The sequence below is a fragment of the Netta rufina genome (assembly GCF_964035555.1).
Source record: "Netta rufina genome assembly, chromosome: 5".
In the NCBI taxonomy this organism is placed as follows: Eukaryota; Metazoa; Chordata; class Aves; order Anseriformes; family Anatidae; genus Netta; species Netta rufina.
Window position 1 is genome coordinate 46,029,375 of NC_140128.1, and position 17,296 is coordinate 46,046,670.

Sequence of the window (17,296 nt, forward strand, 5' to 3'; positions counted from 1 at the left end):
ACCAGCAGCGGGGCAGTGCCCGCGATGCCCCCGCGCCCCCGCTCCCCTCTCCCCGTTAACACCCCCGTTAACCCCCCCGGTAACCACCCCCCCACCCCCCGGTCTCGGTGTCGCTCCCCGGTGCGGCTCGGGTGTCCCGGAGCGGATCCGGTTTCCCGCTGCAATCTCACCCCGGCAGCGGGGGATCGGATTCGGGGGCGGCGGAGTGTGGAAGGAGGGGGGCGACGAGGGGGGGGACACCAGCACCGGGCACCGGGCACCGGGCACCGGCAGCATGTTCCTCTTCTTCCGTGGCTCGCCCCGCCGCGCCCCCGGTAGCCCCCTGCCCGCAGCCCCCCGGGGGCCGCCCCGCCGGGCCCCCCCGGGACCGAAGCCGCCCCCCCAACCCCTCCAGTCCCGGAGGCGGCGGAGCCCCGGGGGGGGGGGGTCCGGGTCGCTGCCGTGCGAGCACCGAGGAGCCGGGCCCCGAGGTGCCCCCCGGTGGGCAGGTAACCGGCGGCGTGCTGGGGGGGGGAGGGGGGAGTGGGGAGAATGAATGAATGAATGAATAATTTTGGGGAATGAATGACGAGTTTTGGGTTAATTTTAATGCATTTTATTATTTTAGAGGGGAGGGTGGCGGGGTTACGGCTCGGTGTCCCCGCTCGGTGTCCTCGTCCCCCCCTCCTCGGGGACAGCTGGGTGGCTCCCCCACATCTGGAGCAGTGCGGCCGAGCGGGGAATAATCCGGGGGATTATGTGTGTGTGCGGGCGCGTGCTGCCCCCTCCCGCCATCACCCCCCCCCGCCTCGCCCTCCATATCCCGAGATATTCAATAAAAACCGCAAATCCCCACGCAGCCGCTGTTACTATAAAAAAACCCCGTCCTGGCGCGCCCGGGCCGGAGTCGGCGGCCCCCAGGACTGTGCCAGGCGACCCCCCCCGGGGGGGCCAGGGATGCCCGGGCACCCCCCAGCCATGGGCAACTGCACCAAGACCCCTGAGCGGAGGCTCTCCAAGGTAAGGCTGGCCCTGTGGGGTGGTTAAAGGCACGGGGGGGGGATGGATATGGGGTGTGGGTTACCGGGGGGGTGCCTCCCGTTACCGGCCGGCTCTGCCCGCAGGACGGGAGGCAGCGCTGCGGCCCCCCCGGCCCCCAGGAGGCCGAGGAGGCGGCGGAGGCCGCGCAGTCGCCGCCGTTGCAGAACTACTCGGTGCTGCACGGGCTGGTGGGGCCGGCCTGCATCTTCCTCCGCCAGAGCATCGCCATCACCCAGCTGGTACGTGCCGGTCGTGGCCCCCCCTGCCTCTTTTTTCCCCGGCCGCTCACCCCAGGGGCACGTCCCGGGCTCCTCGGGTCAAGACAACGCCGTGGCGGTGCCTCGTGGCCCCCCCTTCCCCTGTCCCCGGTTGAAGTGGTGGCACACGGATCCCACGGGGTCACCCGCGGCCACCTCGCCGCCCGCCCGGGGGGGGTTTTAGGGTGGGGGCCGTCCCTCCAGCCCGCTTTCTCTTGCCAGGACCGAGAGCTGCGGCCGGAGGAGATCGAAGGTAAAGCGTGGGGACGCTGCCCGCGGCTGGAGTCTCCCCCGTCACCAACCCGTCACCCGTTCCCCTCCGCCCATCCCACCCTGTGGCCGGGGGGGGTGGCGGAAGGGGGGTGCCCCCCGGTGCCACCTGCGTCCCCGCGCTGTCCCCAGAGCTGAAGCAAGCTTTCCGGGAGTTCGACAAGGACCGGGACGGCTACATCAGCTACAAGGACCTGGGCGAGTGCATGCGGACCATGGGCTACATGCCCACCGAGATGGAGCTCATCGAGCTGTCCCAGCAGATCAGTAGGTGCCGGGGCGCTGCGGGGGGGTGGGGGGACAGGACCCCGTGTCCCCTCGGCGGTGTCCCCAGAGCTGTGCCTCACACCCCGGCCACGCTTCCCTCCCGCAGCAGGCGGCAAGGTGGATTTTGATGACTTCGTGGAGCTGATGGGCCCCAAGATGCTGGCGGAGACGGCGGATATGATCGGCATCAAGGAGCTGCGCGACGCCTTCCGCGAGGTGAGAGGGGACCGGGGGGCTGCCGGGACGGGCTGTTGGGGGGGGGGGGTGGAACCGTCCGTCACCCCCCACCCGCTCGCCGGCAGTTCGACACCAACGGGGATGGGCAGATCAGCATGGCCGAGCTGCGGGAGGCCATGCGCAAGCTGCTGGGGCAGCAGCTCAACCCCCGGGAGGTGGACGAGATCCTCAAGGACGTGGATCTCAACGGGGACGGCCTGGTGGACTTCGAAGGTAACGGGGCTGGAGGGGGTGTGCCGGTTGTGGTACCCGCTTTATTACCCCTTAATTAACCCCCGCCGGTTCCGTTACCCCTTAATTAACCCCTGTAGGTTCCAGTACACCTTAATTAAACCCCCACTGGTTCCAATACCCCTTTATTGACCCCTGTTGGTTCCGTTACCCCTTAATTACCCCCCCCCCCAGTTCCGTTACCCTTTAATTAATCCCCCCTCCCGGTTCCAATACCCCTTTATTGACCCCCCCCGGTTCCGTGACCTCTTAACTACCCCCCCCCCCCATTAACGCCACGCTTCCCCCGGCAGAGTTCGTGCGGATGATGTCGCGCTGAGGGCGGCCCGTGCCCAGCCGGGACAGGAGCCCCCCGCCGTGCCTTACCGAGACCGCAGGGCCCCGGCACCGCCCCCCTCAACCCCCCCCCAACGGCACCGGGAGGGGTCCCCGGGCCCGTTCCTTCCCCACCGGGCCCGTCCGTTCCCCCCTTGGGCCACCCCCGCGCCTCCCCCTGCGGCCTGCCGGTGGCCGTGGGGCCGGGTGCGGGGGTGCCGGTGCAATGAAGCCGTGTGCCGGCCGCCGCTGTCCGCGCCTCCTTGCTACCGGGGATGGGGATGGGATGAGGGGGGGCAAAATGGCGGCGCTGTGTGTGTGGGGGGCGGACGCCGCCGTTTCCATGGCAACGGGGAGGGGGCGGCGCGCTGACGTCAGCGCGGCGCGCGGGCTGCGACGTCATCGGCGCGAGCGCGGAGGGAGGAAGGGAGGGGAGGGGAGGTGGGGGGGGGAGGGAGCCTGGCGAGCGGCGGCGGCCGCCGGGCCGCGCTCTCTCCGCGGCGGGGCCGGGGGGCGGGGCCTGGCCGGGCCGGCGGCCAATCAGCGCGGCGGGGCCGCGCGGGCTGGCCAATCGGCGGCGGCGGCGGGGGGTCGGCGCGCCCCGCCCCGCCCCGCGCCCGCCGCCGCCGCCGCCGCCGCCGCTCGCCAGGGAGCCGCTCGCGGCGCGGGCCCGCGGGGATGTCCTACAAGCCCATCGCCCCCGCCCCCGCCAGCGCCAGCCCCGCCCCGGGGCCCGCGGCGCCGCCCGCCGGTGAGAAGGGGACGAGGTTGGGGGGAGGGGGGAGGTGTACCGGGAGGGGGGGGCTCCGGTAAGGCCGCGCTAACCCCGTGCCCGTCCCCCCGGTAGCCACCAGCGTCCCCTCGCCGTCAGGCTCCGCGCCCGGCGCCGCCGCCGCCCCGTTCCGGCCGCTCTTCAACGACTTCGGGCCGCCCTCCATGGGTTACGTGCAGGTGAGTGTGGGGGGGGTACCGGGGGGGGTACCGGGGCCCGGTGCTGAGCCCTCGCCGTTAACCGCAGCCCTCCGCACCCCGCAGGCCATGAAGCCCCCCGGTGCCCCGGGCTCGCAGAGCACCTACACCGACCTGCTGTCCGTCATCGAGGAGATGGGCAAGGAGATCCGGCCCACCTACGCCGGCAGCAAGAGCGCCATGGAGCGGCTCAAGCGGGGTACGGCACCGGCACCGGGGGGGGGGGGGGGTAGGGGGGGTTCCCGGTGTCACCGGGACTCACCCCCCCCCCCCCCTCAACTTTGTCCCCCCCCGTAGGCATCATCCACGCGCGGGCGCTGGTGCGGGAGTGCCTGGCCGAGACAGAGCGCAACGCCCGCACGTGACGGCCGCCCCCGGTGTCCCCCCACCCTGGCCCCGTCCCCGGTACCGGAGCCCCGCCGGTGGCCCCTACACGCACAGGGCCGCCCCCGGGGCTCCCCCCCTGACCCCCTTCTTGCCCTCCCCGGTTCCCTTCGCAGCCGCGGGTTTTTATAAATAAAGGACGAGCTCGGGACACGGTGCCTGGAGGGGGCGGGGGGCGAGAGCTGCTGTGACCCTAAACCTAATAAAATCACCCCAAATCCCCTCCAAAAAAACCTCTCCAAGTCCCTCCCGAAACTCCCCAAGTCCCCCCCAACCCCCCCCAAAACCCCTAATTTCCCCCCTCCAAACCCTAAATCCCCCCCGAACTCCCCAGTTTCCCCAAAAACTTCCCAAACTCCCCAAATCCTCCTCCGCACTCCTCAAAACCCCCCAAACTCCCCAACCCCTTCCCAAAACTCCCCCTCCCCAAGCCCCAAATCCTCCCCAACCCCCCCAAACTCCTTAAATTCCCCAAATCCCCCCCAAACTCCTCAAATCCCCCCAAAACGCCCCAAATCCCCCCTATTACCCCTCCCTTTCCCCCCCATTATTCCCCTGTTTTAACGCCCCGGCCCCGCCGCCCTCGCAGCCCCCCGTGCAGCGCCGCCTCCCCTCTCTGACGTCACGCCCCCCCCTCCACCACCTCTGACGTCAGCGGGCGCCCCCCTTTCCGTGACGTCACGAGGCGCGGAGCCGGGGGAGCAGGTTCGGCGGGGGGCGGTGGCGGCGGAGGGGCCCGAGCGCGGCCGGAGGGAGCCGAAAGTTGCCGAAGGTTGCCGAAGGGGTGGGGGGGGGGCGGGGGGGAGCCGAGCGCGGCCGGAGAGAGCCGAACGCGGGGCGGAGGGAGCCGAACGCAGCCGAACGCGGAGGGCGGGCGGGGGGCGCGTTGCCATGGCAACGGGGCGGGCCTGGCGGCGCTGCGGCGGGCGCCGTGCGGGCCGGGCCGGGCCGGGCCCGGTACCGGTAGCGGGGCCGGTGTAACGGCGGTGCCCGCAGGCGCTGCCCCCCGCCGCCATGCTCATCAAGGAGTACCACATCTTGCTGCCTATGAGCCTGGAGGAGTACCAGGTGGCTCAGCTCTACATGATCCAGGTGCGGCCCGGCCCGGCCCGGCCCGGCCTGCTGAGGGATGGGGGGGGGGCACCGGGACCGTGTGGGGACACCGGGACCGTGTGGGGACATCGGGATGGTGCTAAGATGGGGGGCTGGGGGGGGTGAGGGGGGTCTTGGGAACACCAGGATGGGGATCCGGGGGTCCTGGGGGGGTGCTGAGGGGTGTGAGGGGCCGGTGTGGGGCTGAGGGGGGGGGTCTGGGAAGGGCCGTGTGGAATCTGGGGGGCTCTGGGCACGGGGCTGCCCCCCAGGAGGGGTTTTGGGGGTGTGGGGCTAAGCAAGGGGATCCCAGGGGTAGCTGTGGGGCTGAGGGGGTTTGCGGTTGGGGAAGGATGTGGGGGATCTGCGTGCTGGTGAGGTGCTGGGTTTTGGGGTGCTGGGTGTGGGTTTTGGGGCACGGGGGCTCAGCCAGCCCTCGCCCTGCAGAAGAAGAGCCGGGAGGAATCGAGCGGCGAGGGCAGCGGGGTGGAGATCCTGGCCAACCGGCCCTACAGCGATGGCCCCGGCGGCAGCGGCCAGTACACCCACAAGATCTACCACGTGGGCTCGCACATCCCCAGCTGGTTTCGGGCGCTGCTGCCCAAGGCTGCGCTGCAGGTGGAGGAGGAGTCCTGGAACGCCTACCCCTACACCCGCACCAGGTGGGACCTCGTGGGGGGGGACACGGGACGGGTTTTGGGGCCGCCTGCCGGGCTCAGCCCCGTTCCCGCACCTCCCGCAGGTACACCTGCCCCTTTGTGGAGAAGTTCTCCATCGAGATCGAGACATATTACCGGCCCGATGCAGGCCAGCAGACCAACGTCTTCAACCTGAGTGCGGCTGAGAAGAGGCAGAGGATTTTGGGTGCGTAAGGCAGGGGTGCTGTCACCACAGCCCAGCAGGATCCAATGCCTGCCGGGGTCCCCGTGCAGCTCTCCTGGGGCTGGCTGCACCGCAGAGCCCGAGGGGTTCAGCCTCTCACCAGGCAGCCGAGGAGAGGCTCAGTGCCTGCAACGTGGTGGGTTTTGCTCCCTCCTCTGGCCCTTGTGTTATGGGAGTGATCTGGGAAAGGCACCTGTGCCCCGAGCACCCTGCCCAGTCTGGTGGTGGCACCGTTAAGCGAGCATTTGTGTTAAAAACATTCTGGGGGTTGATTTCATTTCCTGCCCCCTCACCTTGCCTGTGTGTTTGTTTGCTGCTCCCCTGTCCCATGTCCCAGCCCGTCCCGCATGGTCTGGCACCGCTTTGCCCCTCTCGTAGTGTGAGTGGGAACCTGCACCGGGCTCTGGGCAGGGCATTTTGGATCGGCTGGAGGGGGGGAGCTGGGAAAGCGTGTCCCCATTTTCCCCTCTCGCTGCCCTGCTTCTCCTGCTCCCCAGAGCTTTGCTTGGCATTGCTCTCCGGTCCCAGCCCCTCTGCGCTGGCTGAGGGCAGAGCTGGGGGTCCAAAACAGCTTCCCCCGCCCCCCCGGGGGCAGGTTTGTCCCCGGCTGCTGCCTGCTCCTGTTCCCGGCGGTGTCAGTGTGGTTGTTTTAGGCACTGGAGTGCAGCGCGTCACACTCTGCTCTTAAAATGGAGGCCTAAAATAGGCACTCGGAGGAAATGATTCATCTGACCTATTTCTCTCATTGGTTCTTGCAGCACTGGGGATGTCCGGCTGGGACGCTGGCGGTGCAGGCCTGGGGGGGACAAATTTTGTCCCTGCCACCACCAAGCAGCAACCGGGGCCGAGGGGACAGCGGGCAGGGCACGGCCCCTGCCTGATTTCATCCCCAGACCCGGTCCCATAGCTTCCAGCCCCTCCTCAAGGAGCACGGGGCCGCTGCTGACCCCGGGAGGGATTTTCTTTGCCAGCTCTCGCTCCCAGCACCTTGGATGTAAAATCCCCTCTCACGTTTCAAAGGGTGCCTGGCAGCAGAGTGAGTGCCGGGGCTGTCGGGGCCAAGCTGGCCGCACCGATAGCAGCGTCCTTGCAGGTTTTCTCCCAGAAACAAACCCACAGGAACGACACAGGAATAACGCCGGCCCTGTGCCATGATCCGAGCTGCTCCCCGAGCTCGCCGGGCGCTGATTTAGGGGCTGGTGCTGGCCCTGCTGCCACGGCACGGGGGGTGTCAGCGGGGACAAACAGATTTGGGGTTGCGAGGTTTTGCTTTTGCTCCTCGCCCCGTTCCTGGGGGAGGCAGCGAGCGGGGGCTCCCTGCTGCCCCACGCTGCCTGGGCTGGCCTCAATCTCAGCCCCTGCGTCCCCGGGGTCACCCGAGCCTTCTCCCAGCTGCCAAATCTCCTCTCTAATGCTCCTAAGTGTGTCAGCCCAGCTCGCAGCGCCCAGCCCCCCCCGTGGCTGCCTGCGCCTCTTGCAGCCGCTCCTCGGGGCGCTGGATCCGGCCCTGGCATGGGGATGGGATGCACTTGAGTGCACCCAAAGGTGCTGTTGAGGTTACAGCCACGGGGATGGTGCTCGGTGGTGCTGCCAGCATGAGCGCACGGCGCGTGGAAATAATTTTCAGAGTGCCCCCGGTCCTGTTTTTGTGTGTTTTTCTCTGCTTTCCTCCCTGTTTCTCGCTCCTCTGAGTGGTGAGGGGTAACGAGTGCTGCTTCTCTTCCCCCAGACACCATCGACATCGTGCGCGACCCCATCTCCCCCGGGGAGTACAAGCCCGAGGAGGACCCCAAACTCTACCACTCGGCCAAGACGGGCCGGGGGCCGCTGGGGGACGACTGGCTGGAGGCGGCCGCCGGCGGGCCCCTGATGTGCGCCTACAAACTCTGCAAGGTGGAGTTCCGCTACTGGGGGATGCAGTCCAAGATCGAGCAGTTCATCCACGACGTCGGTGAGCGCGGGGTGGGATCGGCTCCCTGCTCGCAGGGATTTTGGGATGGGGGCGCCGGGGCCACGCCGCGCTCGCTCCCCGCTCCCTGTCGCAGGCTTGCGCAAGGTGATGCTGCGCGCCCACCGCCAGGCCTGGTGCTGGCAGGACGAGTGGACGGACCTGACCATGGAGGACATCCGGCAGCTGGAGGAGGAGACGGCGCGGATGCTGGCCCAGAAGATGGCCAAGTGCGGCGAGGCCGAGGAGCCCCCCGCCGCCGGCCCCAGCCCCGAGGGGCGGCCGGAGCCGGGAGCTGCCGGCGGGCAGGAGGGTGCCGAGGCACCGGGCACGTCCGACGCCTCCCCCGATGATACTTTTGCCAAGCAGTGGTCCACGTCTTCCCGTTCTTCATATTCTTCCCAGCACGGAGGTGAGGGAACGGGTCCTGTGGTGGGTGTGAGCAGGACCCCAGACTCAGAGCTGCTGCTGCTGACACGTCAGGGGACCCTCTTTTCGGTGTCCCCTGTGTGCAGGAGCAGCAGGGACCTGTGGGGCGGGAGCGAGGGCTTGCTGCCCTGGGGGCTGTGAGCGCTGACAATGTGCTGGTGGCAGGGGGGGTGTCTCCTCAGAGCCTGTCCGAGTGGCGGATGCAGAACATTGCCCGTGACTCCGAGAACAGCTCCGAGGAGGAGTTTTTCGACGCCCACGGTACGGCGGAGCGGCCCCACGACTTCGGGTTCTGCTGGGGGGGAGCCTGAGCAGGGGCTGGTCTGGGTTTGCCCCGCGGGGGTCAGCAGGGGGGCGGGCTGCCCTTCGCCCACCCCACGGCCCCATCCCTGCCACCGCAGAGGACCTGTCTGACAGCGACGAAGTCTTTGCGAAGGAGATGACCAAATGGAGCTCCAACGACTTCTTGGACACGCTGGAGCGGCCGGCAGAGCTGGACGAGGCTCTGGGTGAGCAGGGCGGGCACGGCCTGCCCGAAACCTTGGGGGCTGCTCCCCGCGTGGACGCCCGGCCTCGGCTCACCTCAGCCACGTGCTCACAGGGGAGGGGCCCAGCGCTGCCAAGGCAGACGGTGAAGGACTGGCAGCAGCCGGTTTCTCTGAGGTGTGTGCAGACCTCATCCTGTCCCTCTTGCCTCCCCCCGCATGGCTGGGACCCCGGCGTGGGTGCAGACGGGAGCTGTTTCCTTCCTGCAGGGCGGCTCGGCCGAGAGCGCGGCGCAGGCGTGCCGGATCCACGCGCTCTTCCTCATCCTCCACAGCGGCAACATCCTGGACCAGGGGGTGGGCGAGCCGGGCTCCAAGCAGGCGGACGTGCAGACGCTGGCGGCCACCTTCGACGCCGTCACCCGCGTCCACTTCCCCGAGGCGCTGGGGCACGTGGCGCTGCGCCTGGTGCCCTGCCCGCCCATCTGCGCCGCTGCCTACGCCCTCGTCTCCAAGTGAGGATGGCGGCACGGCGTGCCGGGGCTGTGGGGTGAGAGGGGGCTTTCCCCACGCAAACCGCTCGCGGGAGGGGGTCTGGGGAGGCGGTGGGCTCGGGGAGAGGGCTCTTCTCTTGGCACGGCATTTGGGGAAGCGAGCGTGGTGCGATGGCTTGGGGATGCCGGGGCAGCCCGGCTCACCCACTCTCCATGCCCCTTTCAGGCTCAGCCCCTACAGCCACGACCGGGACAGCCTGTCCAGCAGCCAGGACCACATCCCTCTGGCGGCCCTCCCGTTGCTGGCCACCTCCTCGGGGAGCTACCAGCACGCCGTGGGCACCGTCATCACCCGCGCCAACCAGGCCTACAGCACCTTCCTGCACTCCGGAGAGGGCGCCGGCTTCTGTGGCCAGGTGAGAGGGGCGGGGAGCTCGGGGGAAGCTTCACCCTGGGTTCCAGCTGGGACTTGGCTCCCACCGGGGACATTTTCGGCCCGGACAGCGTGCCGTCCACAGGTGGTGCTGCTCGGGGACTGTGTTGGAGGCATCCTGGGCTTCGACGCGCTGTGCCAGAGCCGGGCGGGCGCAGGGGGCAGCCGGAGCAGCAGCCGCCGTGGCAGCCTGGTGGGTGCCCGTGTCTTGGAGCCATCGGCGTCGGCAGTGGCTCAGCAGCAGCCAGCCACTCGCTGATATTTTCCTCTCCTCCTGCAGAGCACGGAGCCCATCTCCCCCGAGCTGTGTGGCGGCAGGGACCCGCTGGCCGACGGGGCAGAGGGAGCAGCAGGGTCAGGCCAGGCCAGCCCCGAGCCCGGCGTGCAGGGGGACAGCCAGCAACCCGGCTCCTCGTGCAGGTGAGAGCAAGGGGGACAGTCAGCAGCGCCACCCCCTCTCCCCGTGGGAGTGCTAGTGGCATCCAGGCAAATCTTACACTCCATGCAAAGGGTGAATTTTTGATTTGCACCATCCTGGGAGGGAGCGTGGTAGAGGTGCGGTGCCCTGCTGTAGCTCCCCTGCTTCCAGCAGCTCCTCTGGGCTGACGGGGCTGCAGCGGGTGCAGCGCTGGCTTTCCCGTGCCCACCAGCTCTGCTGTTGCAGCCTGCAGTCCAGTGAGGCCCCGCTGGAGGCAGAGGCACCGCGAGGCAATTCTGCAGCGCTGGATGGGGCGGAGGGCGGCGGCACCCGCCTTGACTTTAAGGTATCCGGCTTCTTCCTCTTCGGCTCCCCGCTGGGGCTGGTGCTCGCGCTGCGCAAGACCGTCATGCCCGCTCTGGACGGTGAGGACCCCCTCTGGCTGCGGCGTGAGCCCCCAAGCCTCCCTGCGGGGCTCCTGAGTTGTGTTCCCCCTTGCCCCGTGCAAGTCTGAATCCCCCAGACCTCCTGAAACAGCTCTGCTTAGGTTTTGGGCCCCTTGCACGCCCTGGCTGTGGGGGTCTTGGTGTTGGCACGTGCCTGAGTGTCCCCCTTCCTGCCCCGTGCCAGCCCAGCCTGTCCCACGGCACCGCAGGCTGTCACCAGCATCCTGGGTTTGTCTCCCCAGCCTTTCCTGCCTCTGGGTACCGCTTTCTCCTCCCTGTTTGCCACGCTCCCCCGTGCCTCCCAGCCTTCCTCCCCCATCCCTGCTGTGCTCCTGGCAGCCCTGACCCCCTGCTCCTCTCTCTCTGCCCCAGTGGCCCAGCTGCGTCCCGCCTGCGAGCAGATCTACAACCTCTTCCACGCGGCCGACCCCTGCGCCTCCCGCCTCGAGCCCCTGCTGGCCAAAGCCTTCCACGCCGTGCCGCCGCTCAGCGTGCCCCGCTACCAGAAGTACCCGCTGGGCGACGGCACCTCCTCCCTGCTGGGTGAGCGGCCCCGCGCTGCCCGGCCGGTCCTGGGTTCTCGAGGGGGGTGCCAAAATGGGCTCTGGGTGGCCTGACTCGGTGCTGCCCGCAGCAGAGGCCCTGCAGATGCACTCTGCCCTCTTCCTGCCCGAGGTGGACCTGGCTGCTCCCCCTACTCCCACCGGCAGCTTCGGGGGCTTCTGGAGGGGCAGCGAGCCTGGAGAGCCCCCCACGCCCGCCAGCACCAGTGAAGTTGTCAAGAGTGAGTGTCACCCCCTGCCCACCCTGTCCCAGCACCGTGGATGTCCGGAGGTCCTGTGCGGGGCTTGAAATGGGGCCGGGGAGCAGGGTGTGGGATAAGGCCCAGGGATGGATTCATGTGAGCTCTCCTGGCAGTCCTGGAGCGCTGGTGGGGCCCGAAGCGCATCGACTACTCGCTCTACTGCCCCGACGCGCTGACCGCCTTCCCCACCATCACCCTGCCCCACCTCTTCCACGCCAGCTACTGGGAGTCCTCTGACGTGGTGGCCTTCATCCTGCGCCAGGTATGGCAGGGGCAGCGGGGCGGGTGGCCCAGTTCCCCCGCTGGAGGCTGAGCTGTGCCGTGCCACCCGGCAGGTGATGGAGAAGGAGGGCCCGCAGCCGGCGGAGAGCGAGGAGAGCTCCATCTACAGCCCCGCCATCCCCCGGGAGAAGTGGCAGCGCAAGCGCACCCAAGTAAAGATCCGGGTATGTACCCCCGTGGCCAGCTGCTGGTTTTGGGGCTGTAGCTGCTGGGAACCTGACCCTATGCCAGGGCAGGCTTGGGATTGAGCTCGGGTGGCCGGGCAAGTCCCAGTCCCTGCGGTGATGCAGCTGGGAAGGTTTGCTGCTGCCTGCTGCGAGGGTGCCATGCTGGTCCCACGGCCTGGCGGGGGCTGCGTGCCAGCTCGGGGGCTCTCGGGTGCCGTGCTGAGCCCCGTGTGTCCCTGCAGAACGTGACAGCCAACCACCGGGCCAGCGACACCATCGTGTGCGAGGGCAAAGCGCAGGTCCTGAGCGGCCGCTTCATGTACGGCCCCCTGGACGTGGTGACCCTGACCGGGGAGAAGGTACTGCTGGGGCTTTGGGGTGCTGCTGGGGCGTCCCTGGAGGTGCAGCAAGGGCAGGGATATCTGGGAGGGGACACGGGGCCAGTGTCACCTGCAGCCAAGGGGCAGGGGAAGGGCTGGAGACCAGCCCCTTGTCGGATGTGGCGGCAGAGGATCGTAATGACCTGTAGGTTAGGGAAACAGCAGCTAAGCAGGCTCTGCGCTCAGCCCTTCTCCCCTCGCTCAGGTGGATATCTACATCATGACGCAGCCGCTCTCGGGGAAGTGGCTGTACTACGGCACCGAGGTGACGAGCGGCAGCGGGCGCCTGACCTTCACCATCCCCCCGGACAAGGCCCTGGCCATCGGCATCTACCCCGTGCGCATGGTGGTCAGGTGAGGTGCGGCTGGCAGGGACGCCTCGGCCACCTTCTTCTCCAGCAAGTTGGGCAGAAACCTGGGGGCTGAGGGAGGTGACAGAGCTGGCGCTGAGTCCCCTTGCTGTCCCGTCCCAGGGGTGACCACAGCTACGCAGAGGCGTACCTGACGGTGGTGGCGCGGGGCACCGAGTCGGTGGTGTTCAGCATCGACGGCTCCTTCACGGCCAGCGTCTCCATCATGGGCAGCGACCCCAAAGTGCGGGCGGGTGCTGTTGATGTCGTACGGTAGGCGCTCTTCTCGGGAGGGTAACTGGCCTTCTGTGGCATGGTGACAAACCGATCGGGGCGGCGGGGACGGCAGAGCCATCCCGGGGATGAGCTGGGGTGTCTCCCGCTGTGACAGAACACAGCTCTGCTGAAATCCCCACAGAGGACAAGGTTTTGGAGCCAGCGCCCACGCCTGCTCTGTCGGGAGCTGCCTGGTGGCTTCCCACCAGCGGGATTGTCCTCGGGTGGGCTCCCGGCAGCAAGGTTTGTGCCCCCCCAGGCACTGGCAGGACTCGGGCTATATGATCATCTACGTGACGGGGCGCCCCGACATGCAGAAGCACCGCGTGGTGGCCTGGCTGTCCCAGCACAACTTCCCTCACGGCGCCGTCTCCTTCTGTGACGGTCTCACCCACGACCCCCTGAGGCAGAAAGCAGCCTTCCTGCAGAGCCTGCGCACCGAGGTGGGTGCGAGGGGTGGCGGTGTGGGATAGGGTGGGCTGAGCTGCAATCCCTGTTCCTCTCCATCCTTGGAGGAGCCACGTGGGGTGATTTGTGGAGCTGGCCCAGCAGTGCTGGTACCAGGACCATGATCTGGGGGGGCACAGTGACCCAGTGCCTTGGGGTTGGCCAAAACCAGGGCTCACGTCGCTGCCCCGGTGCTGTGGGGTCTGTCCCTGCCTTACCCCTGCTCTCTGTGCGCAGGCAGAGATCACCATCGTCGCCGGCTACGGCTCCACCAAGGACGTTTCCGTCTACAGCTCCCTGGGGCTGGCACCGTCGCACATCTACATCGTGGGCCGGGCCGTCAAGAAGTTCCACAACCAGTGCCAGGTAGGGGGGCAGGGCTGGGGCCGAGCTGGGGCTGTAGGATCCGTGCGCTGCCCCTGCCCCGGGGTCTCAGGCCGTCCTTGTGTCCCGCAGTTCCTCTCCGAGGGCTACGTAGCCCACCTCGCCCAGCTGGAGGCGGCAGCCCTGGCCCATTCCCCTAAAGGACCCCCCCGGCCCGTGCTGGGCAAAGGCACCTACGGCTGCCCGGCGCCCGTCGATTTCCTCCGCAAGCAGAGCCAGCTCCTGCGCTCGCGGGGCTCCAGCCAGGCAGAGAGGGACGGGGGCCCCTCGCCCGCGCCCCCCAGCCTGCCCCGTGCCAAACCCCGCAGCGTCAGCCTCAAGCTGGAGGGTGAGGAGTGAGCGCGGTGTGGCCCCCATCATCTTCCCTCCTCCCCCCCGGACACAGCCTTCATTTCCCAGCCGGGAGTGCCTGGGGCTGGAGCACACGGCAGGCCCTGAGCCGAGAGGAGGGCTGTGAGACCGCTCCCAGCTGCTCCAGGGGCAGAAGTGATCCCCCCTGGTACCACCTGCAGCCCCCCCAGCTCTGCCTCCACCCTGCTGCCCCACCCCGTGGGCTCCCCCTGTCCCTGCTGGGGGGCAGTGCCCTTTGGGGTTTGCCTCCCAGGCAGCTCTGGGGGGCTGGAACGGTGCCCCCCGGGGTCCGGCTCACCCTGCCGGGGGTGGGTGGTGATGGGGGGGTTGTGGTTGCACCCCGCGGGCAGCAGCCCCCTCCCCGCGACCGCGTATTTATTTCTGTTCGGTGTTGCAAGTTGTTGGGGGGGGGTAGGGGAAGGGCTGGGATTAAAAACAAACAAACAAACAAACCAGGGTTCCTCTGTTCTGTTCATTTCATTGTGAATAAAGCCATGTAAAGCAGAGCTGCTGCACGTCTGCTCTGTGCCAGCACGGGGGCTACGCCTTCCCTCCCCCCCCCCCACCCCTTCAGCCAAACCCTGGCCCCAGGGAGCCACCGACGCGGGGCCTCACGTGGTGCCCCACGCGGAGCAGGCACTGGCAGGCAGGTGGCCTGGCCGTAAGCAATTTGGGACGCGTCACAGGGGAATGACTTTGTGTCCCTGCCAGGAAACACAGCCCGGGGCCTCGGGGGGGGGGGCTGCCCTGGTGCCCCCAGCTCCGTGCTGTGGCTCAGAGGCCGCCGCAGCAGGCAGCACGTGGCTGAGCAGCAGAGGGAGGCGAGCAGTGAGGAGCAGGGCACAGGACACGCGTCCTTGAGGCTCAAGGGTGAGCAGCAGGGCCGCTGCCTGCACGCTGAGCTCTCGGCAGCGAAGGGAAGGGGCTGGCCTGGTGGTTTTACACCTGCTTGTGCAAGCTCCTGCCTGACGTAAAGCCATGCAGCCCTAGACACGTTAGCAGCTGTAGTACACAAACGACGTGGAGCACTTACCAAACCAAGAAACTGCTCAGTTTCACAGGTCCAGCCCTGCAGGACCCCAGGGCCAAGGCTTGCCAGGCTCGCTCTCGTGCTCCTGCCCTGCCTGCCACTTTGTTTTACTTGAGCTGTCGCTAACAGCAATTTTTTCTAAGTGGCCAGATGTCTGTGATGAGTTTTACTTTTGTTTATCTCGGTAGTGCATGACCACAGCTTTATATAGATAGCAGTAACAAGCAGTTAGTTCAGATAAAATATTTACGACTGACGTGGTGACGTAGCACAGGAAACGCAGCCTCGGGATGATAGCAGCAGCCTTGAGAAGTGACGATGCAGGATGTGGGGTGCAGCACAGGCACGACGGGGCAAGAGATGAGGCCCAGCCTTGGCACTGGTGACCCCATGGCCCTGAACAGCTCAGCCAGACCCATGCAGAACGGCGTAGCCCAACGTAAAAGATAAAAATCAATGAACAAATAAAAGAAACATGGAAGAAAGCAGCGGGCTTGAGCTCATTTCACCCCACATAGTCCTTCGTAACGCTTGGGGCTGCCCGGCACCGTGACGACGAGCACAGTCTAGTGAGCAGTTGGGAGATGCACGCTCATATTGCGATTCGACTGTACGCGGCGATTGCTATACTCTGATTAATACTGCGGCTTAAGCGTGCTGCTGCATCGCCGTGCTGTGTCGAGCTCCCGTGCAGCTTCCCATGACTTCAAATAAGTAAACTTTGTATTAAACATTAATAAACATCGATAAAACATTCCACATGGGGAATATCTAAAAACCTGGTCCGAGAGCGTCGCGCTCTCTCACGCGGCCACGGGCTCTACTGTGAGAAGATGTCCTTGAAGCGGATCTTGTCCTCCGCGTCCTTCTCCCGCAGGCGGGCCTCCAGGCTCCGCAGCTCCTTGGAGACGACGGGGCGCAGTGAGGGGTCGAGTGCCAGCACCTTGGCGAAGTCAGCCCGCGCCTCTGCCACGTTCCACACCGCCGCGTGGGCCTTGCCCCGCTTGAAGTAGGCCTTGACGTTGTCTGCGGGGAGAGCTGTTGGCTGGGGGGCGTGGGGGCATCCCCAGCACCCCCTCGCCCTGCCAGCACCCGTTGCAGCCGGCCGGGCTGGCCCACGGCTCCTTACCCTCATACTTGTTGAGGATGGAGGAGCAGTGATCCAGCACCTCGTAGTACTCCTCGCACTGCAGCTTGCACTGGCAGTAATTTAACAGTAGTGGTGTGATCTTCTGGTCGAGCTCGATCCAGTCCGGAGAGCCAGGCTGTTCCTGGAGGACGAAAAGGAGCGGGGAAGAGTCCTGCACAGTGGGAGGGATCGGGGGGGACCCCAAGAGGGGCCAGGGAGCCCCACCTTCATCTGCAGGTTCTTGAGGCAGGCGATGGCATCGTAGTATTTGGCCGCTGCCTCCTGCACCTTGCCCTGCCGGTACAGCTCGTTGCCCTCCTTGTGGATCAGGGGTACGGCCTGCAGCTTCTCCTCGTCTGTCATCGCCCACGGGTCCTGCTGGTAGGAGCCGGGCTCCTCCACCTGCCGGCACCCCCCAGTCACACGGGCGGCGGCTGCCCCCAGGAAGGGGGGAAACCCCAGAACCCCCAGAACCCTCTAGGGGGGCAGGGGTGCACACAAGCGCTTCACGCGCCCGCTGAGCGCGTCCTCACCTTGAGCACCTCGATGTCGAAGATGAGGGGCTGGGGGTTCTTCTGCAGCTCGTCCAGGTCGGGGTAGCCCAGCGAGTAGTGGTCGTGCAGCTGGGCGACGCTGCAGCAGTGCCGCTGCCCCTCCAGCGGGTCCTTCCCCGCCGCGATGTTGCGCAGGCTCTTGGCCACCAGCGGGTACAGCACCACGTGCTGGGGGGCGGCGGTGGCTGAATTAGGAGGGGGGGGGAGGGGGGCACCAGGACCCCAAACCCTGGGGGTGCAACCACCCCTGGGCTGGCCACGCCCCCCAACAAACCACGCCCCCACCAACATAGCCACGCCCACATATAAGACAAATCACGCCCCCAACAGCATAGCCACGCCCCTCAACGACAAACCACGCCCCTTACCACCAACCCAACCACCTACATGGCCAAGCCCCGCCCCCACCACCAAGGCCACGCCCACCCCAGACAAACCACGCCCTCTCCCACCAAGCCACGCCCCCTGACGACCAAACACCCACTCCCTACCCACCCTGAAGCCCCGCCCCCAGCCCGGCGCCCCGCCCCACCTTGGCGTCGCAGAGGAAGCGGGCGTGCTCCC

The 17,296-nt window shown here is 67.5% G+C and overlaps 4 protein-coding genes across 9 annotated transcripts in view; 3 read left to right on the forward strand and 1 right to left on the reverse strand.

Annotated features, from left to right (window-relative positions):
- Nucleotides 1-40: 40 nt before the first annotated feature.
- Nucleotides 41-2,859, forward strand: CABP2 (calcium binding protein 2). 2 transcript variants are annotated; one of them, XM_084288360.1, is made up of 8 exons: nucleotides 389-488; nucleotides 840-999; nucleotides 1,104-1,259; nucleotides 1,500-1,530; nucleotides 1,680-1,814; nucleotides 1,921-2,030; nucleotides 2,117-2,264; nucleotides 2,576-2,859. In XM_084288360.1, the coding sequence occupies exons 2-8, from the start codon at nucleotides 937-939 to the stop codon at nucleotides 2,599-2,601; spliced, it is 669 nt and encodes a 222-aa protein (XP_084144486.1). In that variant the 5' UTR covers nucleotides 389-488; nucleotides 840-936; the 3' UTR covers nucleotides 2,602-2,859. The 2 variants fall into 2 exon arrangements, 1 of the variants encoding a protein (XP_084144486.1); XR_014618528.1 differs by lacking the exons at nucleotides 840-999; nucleotides 2,576-2,859 and having other exon boundaries at nucleotides 41-488; nucleotides 2,117-2,257.
- Nucleotides 2,860-3,200: 341 nt separating this feature from the next.
- Nucleotides 3,201-4,101, forward strand: CDK2AP2 (cyclin dependent kinase 2 associated protein 2). The gene is made up of 4 exons (XM_084287018.1): nucleotides 3,201-3,348; nucleotides 3,445-3,548; nucleotides 3,633-3,765; nucleotides 3,864-4,101. The coding sequence occupies exons 1-4, from the start codon at nucleotides 3,276-3,278 to the stop codon at nucleotides 3,929-3,931; spliced, it is 378 nt and encodes a 125-aa protein (XP_084143144.1). The 5' UTR covers nucleotides 3,201-3,275; the 3' UTR covers nucleotides 3,932-4,101.
- Nucleotides 4,102-4,712: 611 nt separating this feature from the next.
- On the forward strand, nucleotides 4,713-14,370 carry PITPNM1 (phosphatidylinositol transfer protein membrane associated 1). 5 transcript variants are annotated; one of them, XM_084288347.1, is made up of 23 exons: nucleotides 4,713-5,042; nucleotides 5,490-5,704; nucleotides 5,785-5,906; nucleotides 7,654-7,875; nucleotides 7,970-8,284; nucleotides 8,467-8,562; nucleotides 8,703-8,810; nucleotides 8,903-8,964; nucleotides 9,057-9,301; nucleotides 9,507-9,696; nucleotides 9,799-9,906; nucleotides 9,994-10,133; nucleotides 10,378-10,556; nucleotides 10,950-11,120; nucleotides 11,212-11,361; nucleotides 11,496-11,644; nucleotides 11,718-11,828; nucleotides 12,074-12,190; nucleotides 12,417-12,565; nucleotides 12,685-12,834; nucleotides 13,097-13,280; nucleotides 13,522-13,650; nucleotides 13,741-14,370. In XM_084288347.1, exons 1-23 carry the CDS (start codon nucleotides 4,965-4,967, stop codon nucleotides 14,005-14,007), a joined length of 3,657 nt encoding a protein of 1,218 aa, XP_084144473.1. In that variant the 5' UTR covers nucleotides 4,713-4,964; the 3' UTR covers nucleotides 14,008-14,370. The 5 variants fall into 5 exon arrangements, with proteins under 5 accessions (XP_084144473.1, XP_084144474.1, XP_084144472.1 ...); XM_084288348.1 differs by having other exon boundaries at nucleotides 11,215-11,361; XM_084288346.1 differs by having other exon boundaries at nucleotides 10,378-10,477; nucleotides 10,950-11,361.
- A 153-nt stretch (nucleotides 14,371-14,523) lies between these two features.
- Nucleotides 14,524-17,296, reverse strand: part of AIP (AHR interacting HSP90 co-chaperone) — a 3,375-nt gene continuing 602 nt past the window's right edge. The window contains exons 3-7 of the mRNA XM_084288495.1: nucleotides 17,265-17,296; nucleotides 16,712-16,900; nucleotides 16,404-16,580; nucleotides 16,179-16,320; nucleotides 14,524-16,075 (exon numbers count right to left, since the gene is read on the reverse strand). Coding sequence (XP_084144621.1) covers nucleotides 15,870-16,075; nucleotides 16,179-16,320; nucleotides 16,404-16,580; nucleotides 16,712-16,900; nucleotides 17,265-17,296 — 746 coding nt within the window. The 3' untranslated portion in view covers nucleotides 14,524-15,869. The remainder of the gene's footprint in view (nucleotides 16,076-16,178; nucleotides 16,321-16,403; nucleotides 16,581-16,711; nucleotides 16,901-17,264) is intronic.

Bases quoted from the DNA above. Each gene is read 5' to 3' on its own strand.
- PITPNM1 (XM_084288345.1), top strand. From the start codon at position 4,965: ATGCTCATCAAGGAGTACCACATCTTGCTGCCTATGAGCCTGGAGGAG. The intron at 5,705-5,784 runs GTGGGACCTCGT...CACCTCCCGCAG, and splicing joins TACCCCTACACCCGCACCAG to GTACACCTGCCCCTTTGTGG. The intron at 9,907-9,993 runs GTGGGTGCCCGT...CTCCTCCTGCAG, and splicing joins GCAGCCGCCGTGGCAGCCTG to AGCACGGAGCCCATCTCCCC.
- CABP2 (XM_084288360.1), top strand. From the start codon at position 937: ATGCCCGGGCACCCCCCAGCCATGGGCAACTGCACCAAGACCCCTGAG. The intron at 1,000-1,103 runs GTAAGGCTGGCC...CTCTGCCCGCAG, and splicing joins CTGAGCGGAGGCTCTCCAAG to GACGGGAGGCAGCGCTGCGG. The intron at 2,265-2,575 runs GTAACGGGGCTG...TTCCCCCGGCAG, and splicing joins CGGCCTGGTGGACTTCGAAG to AGTTCGTGCGGATGATGTCG.
- CDK2AP2 (XM_084287018.1), top strand. From the start codon at position 3,276: ATGTCCTACAAGCCCATCGCCCCCGCCCCCGCCAGCGCCAGCCCCGCC. The intron at 3,349-3,444 runs GTGAGAAGGGGA...TCCCCCCGGTAG, and splicing joins GCCCGCGGCGCCGCCCGCCG to CCACCAGCGTCCCCTCGCCG. The intron at 3,766-3,863 runs GTACGGCACCGG...CCCCCCCCGTAG, and splicing joins CATGGAGCGGCTCAAGCGGG to GCATCATCCACGCGCGGGCG.